The sequence below is a fragment of the Gouania willdenowi genome, chromosome 1, assembly GCF_900634775.1.
Source record: "Gouania willdenowi chromosome 1, fGouWil2.1, whole genome shotgun sequence".
Lineage (NCBI taxonomy): Eukaryota > Metazoa > Chordata > Actinopteri > Blenniiformes > Gobiesocidae > Gouania > Gouania willdenowi.
The window spans coordinates 31,868,421-31,878,425 of record NC_041044.1 but is presented as its reverse complement, the minus strand read 5'-3'; the positions used below and the strand labels follow the sequence as shown (position 1 = coordinate 31,878,425).

Below are 10,005 nucleotides of genomic sequence, written 5' to 3'. Positions count from 1 at the left end.
ATGAGTTACTTTTATTATAGAGTAATTCAGTTACTAACTCAGTTACTTTTTGGAACAAGTAGTGAGTAACTATAACTAATTACTTTTTTAAAGTACCGTTCCCAACACTGGTCGCTGGTGGATGAGGCTTCGCTTCAGACGCATGTATGATGCGAATGGGAACATTTTTTGACCCTGCGGTACGTTTCGTACGGCAGATGCGTCCGGTGCCGCAGAAGACACATTTCGGTGTGAACGCAGCATTAGATACGAGAGGAAACACTAAAATGTGCCAAAATATTACCTTAGTTCCTCTTTTGCAGACAAATGTGACATCTGGACCAATGGCAGAAGATCCTTAAAGCTACAGGGGATGATATCTAATATTTTTAAACTGCACCTGTATTTAATCCATAAGTTGTTTTGATCCACTTCTTATTCTAGCGTGCCCCCAAAAACTCTTACAAAAGTGATATTTCTATTGTTTTCACTGAATGACAGTTGCTGTAAAAACAATTGCAGATGTTGATATTTTGGCTTTTTACAGAAAAACTCGACTACTCGACGCACAAATCGGAGTGAAGTCAAATCATGAGCATAACGATGAACAAAGCAGGACAAAAAGGGCATCAAGCAAAACGCTGACTTGTCTAGTGAAGACACAAGAAATCACAGTAAAAATGAAGTCGAAAAAGAAAAATTCGAAAATAACCCTTTTTTGTTATAGCATTGTCTTTTTGGTCTTCTATGGGACACCAAATCCCACAATGCAATGTGCGCAACTTTTTTGAAGTTCTAGTCGCATGGCTATTTGGCAACAAACGACTCAAAAACAGACTTGCGAGTAGCAATTGCAACCTTTTAGAGTAAATTCTCCTGTTCATAGGAAGAAATATCTTTTGAATTATTGATCTATGAGGCTTATAATACGTCTTTATGTTGTAAAAAAAATGTTACTTGTCCCCAGCAGCTTTAAGGAAGCTCCATGAATAACATTTTATCATCAGCAATCCCTACAAAAAGCTTTATTTGAAATATTTACTAGTGCCAAAGCAGGTGATGCACGAGATGCTTTAGTTAACAGGTCAGTCCTGACTGCTCATGCATCGTGTATACTGACATGTTGTCATCAGAACCAGCATGAACCTCTTTGAATCACAGTTTGAGCTAAAGTCCCCTGCTTGAATCAGTGAATCTTGAATGCCTGTCACCTTTTCTCAAGCATGAAACCATTGTAAGCGCCTCACACAAGCTGCAGTTAGAGTTGCACAGATGCTAAATACAAACAAATGCTGTGATGAAGACGAACAGTCCGTGATCAGTCAACATGATGTAGGACTGGTAGGATTAAGGTGTATCATGTGTCACTAACATGTCATTCTGAGATCTGCTCTGCTTTAAGTGCCTTTTTAGCATCTTTTAATCATTAATACCCAATCTGTGAACAGCTGTGAACCAGAATGAGTCGGCTCTCTGAGCTGTGAAGAAATAAAATATCAGTTTACTGTTAAACCATCATGTGATGTGTGACCTTGGGTATTAATAATGTGAATTGTTTTATTTTCAGTTAATCTCCAGCAGTTTCCTAAGCTCCAGGTTCACACTTCATGTACCTTTTACCTTACTTACCAACATGTGGCGAGCAGCCGACCACATGCTTTTGAGTTCAGAACCAGCCTTTTCCCCTTGTTTGTCAAAAACCAGTTTTTCTACCTTTTAATGTGTTCTTATGTCTTATCATTTTCATCGTAAGATTTATTTTTTACCAAATAATAAAGATAAACATTTTTTTATTAAAAACCGTGTATTCCTTCATGATTTATATCATATAACCACTTTAAACTTCAAGCTGACATTGGGTGCAGGACAAACAGACACACACGCACACACACACACGCATACAGAGCAGAATAACCTTTGGCAAGCCTTCAGACTTGGAGTGAGACTGAAGGTAAAGTAGGATTTAAACTAGATGTCTGACAGACAACAGTTCATTTTTAATCACACCCTTTGTACACAGACGTTTTATAACACTATCAATGTGTACTTGCTCTTATAAGCTTATAATCATGGGATTCTTTATATAATTATAGAATCATTATAACACAAGGCATCCTAATAGGTAAATTACATAGGGCAGATCTATGGAATTACATCTCATCATCTTTTCAGGTATCTCCTGTGCCTGATTTAATAAGATTATTATTATTATTACCAGGCACTTGTCAATCTGATTGTGCACAGAGTGAAATGTAGAGACATCCTTCACATCGGGGTTGGGGTCAATTACATTTTAAAATTACTGTTCTTTCAATTATCCCTGTTCTAATACAATTCAATTACATTTACAGTGACTGGCATTTTTCCCAATTACAATTAAAATATAATAATTTTTTAACCCCCTGAAAGGCAATTACGATTACGTTCTCAATTACTGAAGTTGAATTAGAATTAATCACAAATACTGTACCTATCATTTTCTGTTACCATTTCTCTCAGGGTTTGACCATGTCCTAAATCATCTATACACAAATTACTATTATATTACTATATTATGTATCATGTAATATATTTCTCGCCTCTTGGTTACCTTGTTGTTGGCTTTCCTTATCCATGAAAATATAGGTTTTAATTTTTTTTGGTGTGGACAAATGAGCCTTTTGTGTGTTGAACTGTAACATGATTCTCCATGGTTCTCAAATTATAATTGACAATTTTCATAGAATAGTAATGCCATTTGCAATTATAATTACACCATATATGTAATTATCAATTACGCAGTTACAACCCTGCTTCACATGTTGTCTTTTTTTCTTTTATTATTATTACTGTGAGCCAGCACATACAGTATAGTGAGAACATGCAAACTCTGCTCAGAATAATTGCAAACACTGCTCAGAATAATTGGATGACACTGCTGACACAATTTCACAGCCGCAGTCCCACTAAACAGGCAATTTATTTAGATTGTTACCAACAGTCGAAAATGCAGATTAATTAATATCCATAATGGAATGGAATCATCTCGGCTAATTTAATGGCAATCTGTCCACCGAGCGACTGGCCTCATGACATTGGCGTTGGTTCAGGGCTTTGGCGTGTGTGTTTGCTCACATGTTTAGTGTGTGTCTATGGGAGCATGTGTTTGTGTGTGGGTGCATTTGTGTGCAGTGACGCATGTCTGTGACTCAGACTAATCCTGCTGGAGCTCTCTCTCTCTCTCTCTCTCTCTCTCTCTCTCTCTCTCTCTCTCTCTCTCTCTCTCCACCTCCCTCCCTCTATATTTACCTCACCTCTCTGTGATTAATCTCATTATTTTCTGAACAGCTTCCTGCAACTGACAAGCCTTTCTCCTCATGGACTTCATGAAACCTGTGCTCCAATAATTCCTCAGCTCACTGCAGTGATGATGACAATCGAGCCAATTGGCTGGTACTGAGTGACGGGCAGAGGTGTAAAGAGTACTGATATATCCTACTCAAGTAAAAGTACTGTTGCCTGATTAAAATTGTACTCAAGTGCAAGTAAAAAGTAGCTCAATTAAATAGTACTCAAAGTAAAAGTTACTTGTTACTTTCACCCCCCACGTTTATTTTCCCTTGCATCCAGTAAACATCTCATGTATGAACTGAAAAAGGAAGATATCAGATCCTGAACAATTGGAACTTCATTTATTTTCCACAAATCCATCTGTATAGAATAAAAGGTTTGTCAAAATGTACAAATATTTTTGAATATAAAATAACACCAATGAATTCAATTCAAAATAAATAAATAAAATATATCAGGTTTCTAAGTATAGCTATATTTATGAAACTGAGAAAATAACCACCATTCAATGCCGTTTTGGCGCCGTCCATTACGTTTAATCTGATTGGTCGGCTATAATGTGATGCTTTTGATTGTTTTCTGGTAATTTCTTTTTTGTAGTTTCGCAATGTCCATTGATCATTTAAAAAAAACTAATTTACTCAGTAACGATTGGGTGTAGCAAATTATAGTACTCTACTTTACTTCTTTATATCTTAACTGTTCCAGGAGCCCCGCCCATAATCAATGGGCGGGGCCTTTTTGGAATATCCCTCCTAGTGGCAGGTCAGGAGAAAGCAGGGGTTTAGTCACTCTTTAAAGCTGATACTGTATCTGGAGTTTCTGAGAGGATGTCTCGATGTCCCGCCCTAAACAGCCTCACTTCCTCCCACTGCCTCTCCCAATCTACCAGAAGCCACGCCTCTACTTTTCTGCACGTACATCAAGGAACATAACAAGGTCGCATCGGGTCTCATTGAGCTAAAATCATATTTACCTGTTTGCTGGTGTGATGCGCGACCTTGTTTTTGTGCAGTTCCACTCACTTTGATTGACAGTCTCAAAAACAGGAAGTTGAAGCCTATTGGCTGTGCATACTCAGCGATTGTTTCCATTTGTAAAGGGGTCTATAGGACGAAGGAGGGACTTATATACATTAATGTATATGAATGACCACCAGCAGTAGACCATAGTAAAAGACTAGTTGGGTATTTTATGAATTTCAAAAGAATCATACATAAATAAAGATTTCTCAGAAACTCCAGATATCAGCTTTAAGTACAAGTAAAATTACTGATTTAGAAATATATTAAGAGTACCCATAAAAACAACTCAAGTACGTTACTTTCACCTCTGGATTTCCATTTTCGTTGTTGACCGTGAAAGTCGGTTCAAAGCAGATTAAGTGGCTCTACTTTCTCCGTCTATCCTTGTGTTTGTCTGTCACTCTTTATTTCAACCACTGACCTCCAGTCCAAGCCTCCTCCCCCTTTACAATCCAATTTGTCCCGTTTCCTCATCCTTCCTTTTCCCCCCGCCCTTCTCTGCATTAAGTAAAAGGATTTCTCCAGTTGAGCTGGAGTTTTAGGCCCCATGGTGCTCACACATATAGAGCAACAACCTCTCCCCATCATTTAGAGGCCTTGCCACACCCCCAGCTATCAGTAATCTTCCTCTGTGAGTCACAGAGGGCAGGGTGAGCAAATTACAGAGCGAGGGATGAAGAGGCAGTGGAAGCTGGCAGTGAAATAACAAAAGAAGAAAAGGAATCGAATCAGATGAAAAATACATTTGTCTTTAAAGCAGGGGAACCCTGGGTGTGATTCTGGGAGACAAAGTGTGAAAGGTGAGGTACATTTCCTGCTTATGCTCGCTGTTAAAGATTAATGACCTTTTAAATCACCTTGGTGAGACTTGTACTTTCCAGTTTATATCAAAGTCCATCGATCAGCTTCAGAAAGTGAACCAGTTTGCTGACTAACTTCTAAACAATCGATTTCATTCACAGCGTAACCTTGTTTTTTTTTTTTAAAGTAACGTTCAGTACTAATGGGGTTAAAGCTTATTTCTTCTTGATCAGCCTTTGAAGTCCAAGTCCAAAACTGTTGCCTCATATAGATCTTTCACAGTTGAAAGCCACAGATCCCACATCTAATTTGTGAGGTAATCACTGTCGATTCACAGCCTGCAGCAAGTTCAGTGATCGAAAATACAAGCTGGCTGAGACAGATAAAGCACTTTTCTCAGATTCTGCTGGATTTCTCTTTCTGTAGCAGACATATACTCTGGGATCATTTAACAAACCTTACATTTTAACCTCAGGAATTAACATTTCACCCATAAATGCACACACCCATGTTATTTTACATTTGCAAACTTTGCAACATGCAAATCCCAGGCCCCTCCCTTTCCAAAGCTATCACTCATTGTGATGATAGTTTTTGAGTCTTTGCTGCACATTATGTAAATCAGTCAACAGTGACAGGGAGGTGTCCTTGGAACTCATTGTTGCAACAACAAAAACAAAAACATTTGCTTTTTAATCAAATGTATCAAACCCAAGACCCTCGGGCCAAATCTGTCCCCTCCAAGCAACGTTTTTAGCCTGAAAGAATGAAAACTATAGCAAAGCTTTGATTAAGAGGCTGAATATTATATATATATATATATATATATATATATATATATATATATACAGTATATGTGTGTATTGTCCCATAAATCAGAATCTGTGTTAAATGTTTTATATCTTAGTCTTAGTAGTATAGTAGTATGTTGTAATTCACATGCAAATATAAACTTGAGTACATTATTTAAATTACATTCCTTTTCGTTTTTGTGTTGTAAGAACTAACTCTTAAAAGCTTCTTATTACTTTGTATCAAAATAAAGACAGCCTCGTTTATAGTAAAAATAAAAATAAATAAATTTAGAAAATAAACTTTAAACTAAATAGCTGTTGTGCAGTAATCCTTCATTTTATTTTTCTGTTTTATTTTTTGTCGCTGAGGGAAACGGAATAAGCGAGCTGCAGGCTACCAAGTGAACATCAGATGTTCCTTTTTAGCATCCCAAGAATCCACTCAGAACAGAACAGTCATTTATTTCCTGTACATGGTGTTAGAACTCAAGGAACACGTCATAATACCTCAGATTTTTAAGAGAGTGAAATTTTCAACAAATTAAGAAATCAAAAATCTAGGCTTCCTGATGTTTTGGTCATAGATTTCATAACATCCTGATGTTTTTCTCTCTGAGGGATGGGTTTGTATTTTACCCTGAATATGTAAAACTAAATATAACAGAAATATCTTGTTCCAAGGCCTGATAATGACAGCAGGGTGAACAGCACTGAAGTACATTTTCACAGTCTGGATCATTAAAAAGAACAGTTGGCATTTTTATTCCCCAGTATGCATATTTAACTTTTTGCAAAAGCATCACTTTTGTTCTATTTATATGTGGCTGAATGACGTACAGAAAATGTATATATTGCAAAGGTTAATGTTCTGAAAATAAAACGGAGACTCTCTCAATGCCAGGTTTACTATTAATGACCACGAGAGGGACGATGCATTAAAAAAAATGCTCTTTCTTTCTTTCTTTCTTACTTGCAACTTCTTGCTAAATGCATTTTCAATGCTCATTAAAAAAGACAATATTCTAGAGTTATGGTAGATGACGTTTGTAAAATATCCGAATTTTATCCTAAAACACGGTGATTTTCACTCTCTCATGAACAAAAAAAAACAAATGACCAACTTCTCCATGCTTTCTAGATGCATGTGTTGTGTGTATGTCACATTTTGATCTTAATATAATGGACTTTTTGCAGCTGTTTGAAATCTGCCTTTACATGCTATTAGCTGCTGTCTTGTTTTGCCTCAAATTTCCTGACCCCAACCATTGCTGCATGGCAGCTATAATGTTATTTCAATTTTACTTAATTATATTCTATAGCTGTGTTTTTCAACCTTGGGGTCGCTTGGAATGTGTTAATTACTGATTAGATATATTTTTCAGCTGTTTTAATTATTATTCTTTTTCAAATTAAAGTTCAACACTGTATTAAACAACTGTATTCTATACTTTCGTTTTCTCCAATATAAATATTGTTCAAATAAAATGCAGTATAAAGAAAAGAAGACAGGTAAAAAGACAGAAAATATAGTATAAAAACATCTAAACATCGAACATCGTGTCACTTTGTGCACAAATCCTACTCTGTATTTGTTACACAGCAAAACAATCAACAGATGAAAAACTAATAGAAAAAAATGTGTTTCTTATTGTCCCACCTGCCCTCACAGAGGGCGTTACCCTTCCTTTTTCCTACCTGTTATCATGGTGGACCTGTTCCTGAATCGAGTCCTGGTAGAAAACAACTGGGACCAGGATGAGCTCAACACGGAGCGTGAGATCACTGGGATCTTGGAGAACCGCATCCTGATGCTGTTCTTTGCCACTGCGCAGAGTGCAAAATGCCAGGAATTTCTACCCATACTGAATGATTTCTTTAAGAGACTCAAAGATCCAGCATACATTGAATATCCAAAGCTGCTGGCACTCATCTACGTCAGGTGTGATTTTTTCTTTTCACTGTTTTTTGTCTTGCAAACTTGGGATTGCATGCACACAGTAGATACACTTTTATCTGTGCAACCATTTCCATCCTTTTTCTCTCCAGCTTGGACCAATCAGAGGAGCAGCAGGAAGTGTTTCTCAAGGAGCTGCATAAAAAAGCTCTGTTTCTGCCCTTTGACGATCCATATAGAAAGTAGGTACAAAAAGACGGGGAGGAATGAATTTTCTTTGCCCACATGTACCCGAGCTATCCCCATTGATGAGGAGTTTAGTACCAGTATATGTTTAACCTTCCTATTATCCTTGGGGTCAATTTGACCTCATTCAATGTTGATTTTGCTTCATATTTCATGTCTTGTCCTAATTTGATGGGTACTATTGATTAAGCACAACATTTTTGTGATGATGTTTTTTCAATGTGCTTAACACATATTGCACACATTGGTGTTCCCCTGGGGTCATTTTGACCCCAAGCTGTTTTAGCTATGTAAAACGTGTCTGTCTGTGGATGGACAATATTCTCATGAGTACTTTCCTCCACCATGGGCATGAATGTGTGTGTGTATCTGTGTTACCTACTACTCACACCTGCCAAAGTAGAACTGATTATTCCAGCATTGTGGAGGACGGGGTATTCTCACAAGAACATTGGTGAATCTTGCAAACTAATAAGCAAATATAAAAGCTTGCATGGCAGCCCTTTATTCAAATCATTCCTCAACTCTCTCTCTCCTGAAAATATCCTCTAGGAAAGGTTTACATTCAATGAGGTTTTGGAACAGCTCTTTCACAGTAAACATGACATCATTATTGTTTATTTTGCGAGAGTCATAAATGTGCACCCCAAATTAGAAAATATTTGGATGAAAGATATTCAAGATAAACCAACACTAAAACTGACATTTTGACTTGATGGTGGCACTGCAGGAAATGTCATATCATCACCACAACCAATAGGGTTCATACTTTTGTGCCCATTAATGTTGTCAGTAAATTTGAGAAGATTTGGATGAAAACTATTCAAGATAAATTCATTCTAATTCAAAAGTTTGGCCTGATGGTGATACTAGCGAACAGGTCAAGGTTATTTATGTATTTAACAAATAAACAAAGTGCCTGAGACAAAAACTTGGTCCACAACTTTCTGGAAATCATTTTCTGGAGGCAAATATCCCTGGGGTCAGATTGACCCCAAATATTTGAGGATAATAGGAGGTTTAAATTGATGTTTTTCTTCTGTAATAGAGAACTTCAGAGCATGTTTGGTGTGAAGGATGTTCCGGCTGTGGTGGTCCTGCGTCCGGACTCCTCCGTCCTCTCCTCAAATGCTGTGCAAGACATCTGTTGCCTTGGCTTGGACTGTTTTTACAACTGGCAAGAATCGGCCGAGCTCATCGAGAGGAGCTTCATGCTCAACGAGGAGTTCGACAACCTTAACATGCGTACGGCCACCGACCCTGTGAAGAGGCTTAAGTATAAAACAGAGGACGACAAGAGGAAAAAAAGGTGGTGGAAGCCATGGGTGAAGGGAAAGGATGGGAATGAAGAAGAGGAGAAAGAGGGTGGTGTTCGGACATGGGACGGGAAGAGGAATGAGGGAAATAACGGTTCATGGTGGAAGAGATGAGGAGAAGCTGTGAATAAGCCTGTAGATGAGCTCAAACACTGTCTGTAATTAACCTTATCTGTCAGCAGTGTAACATACATAACATCTATTACTGGGACACAAATTACACACTCGCATGCTTTAATGATGACGGCCAAATTTACACATTCGAAGAACCAACCCTACAGTTAAAGATCAGGGGGTTGCTCGGTCGTTGGGGGTGGTGGCCTGGGGCTCCTTGGCCCCCACTCTTTCTTCTGGCCAGGCTGCATCTTCGGGCCCGGGGCAGCGTTTGGTTTTGCAGTAGCGGTTCTTGCACATACTGTACATTGGTCTTTGATGCACTGGCACGCCTTGGGCTGTGGGAAAAAAACTTGTACTGGGCTTAACTTTAGACACGTTGATCCCAAATACCTGTTTTAGGTATTACCACTCACTCATTCCCTCAGTCCACAGCCACCACCATTATACCTAAACTTCACACTTGTGACCAGACTGGCTTGAGTACACAACACAATAAGCACAAT

The 10,005-nt window shown here is 38.1% G+C and overlaps 1 protein-coding gene across 1 annotated transcript; it reads left to right on the top strand.

Moving 5' to 3' along the window:
* The first annotated feature begins 7,632 nt into the window (after positions 1–7,632).
* LOC114469250 (nucleoredoxin-like protein 1) lies at positions 7,633–9,712 on the top strand. The gene is made up of 3 exons (XM_028456563.1): positions 7,633–7,868; positions 7,976–8,065; positions 9,118–9,712. The coding sequence occupies exons 1-3, from the start codon at positions 7,633–7,635 to the stop codon at positions 9,497–9,499; spliced, it is 708 nt and encodes a 235-aa protein (XP_028312364.1). The 3' UTR covers positions 9,500–9,712.
* The last annotated feature ends 293 nt before the right edge of the window (positions 9,713–10,005 follow it).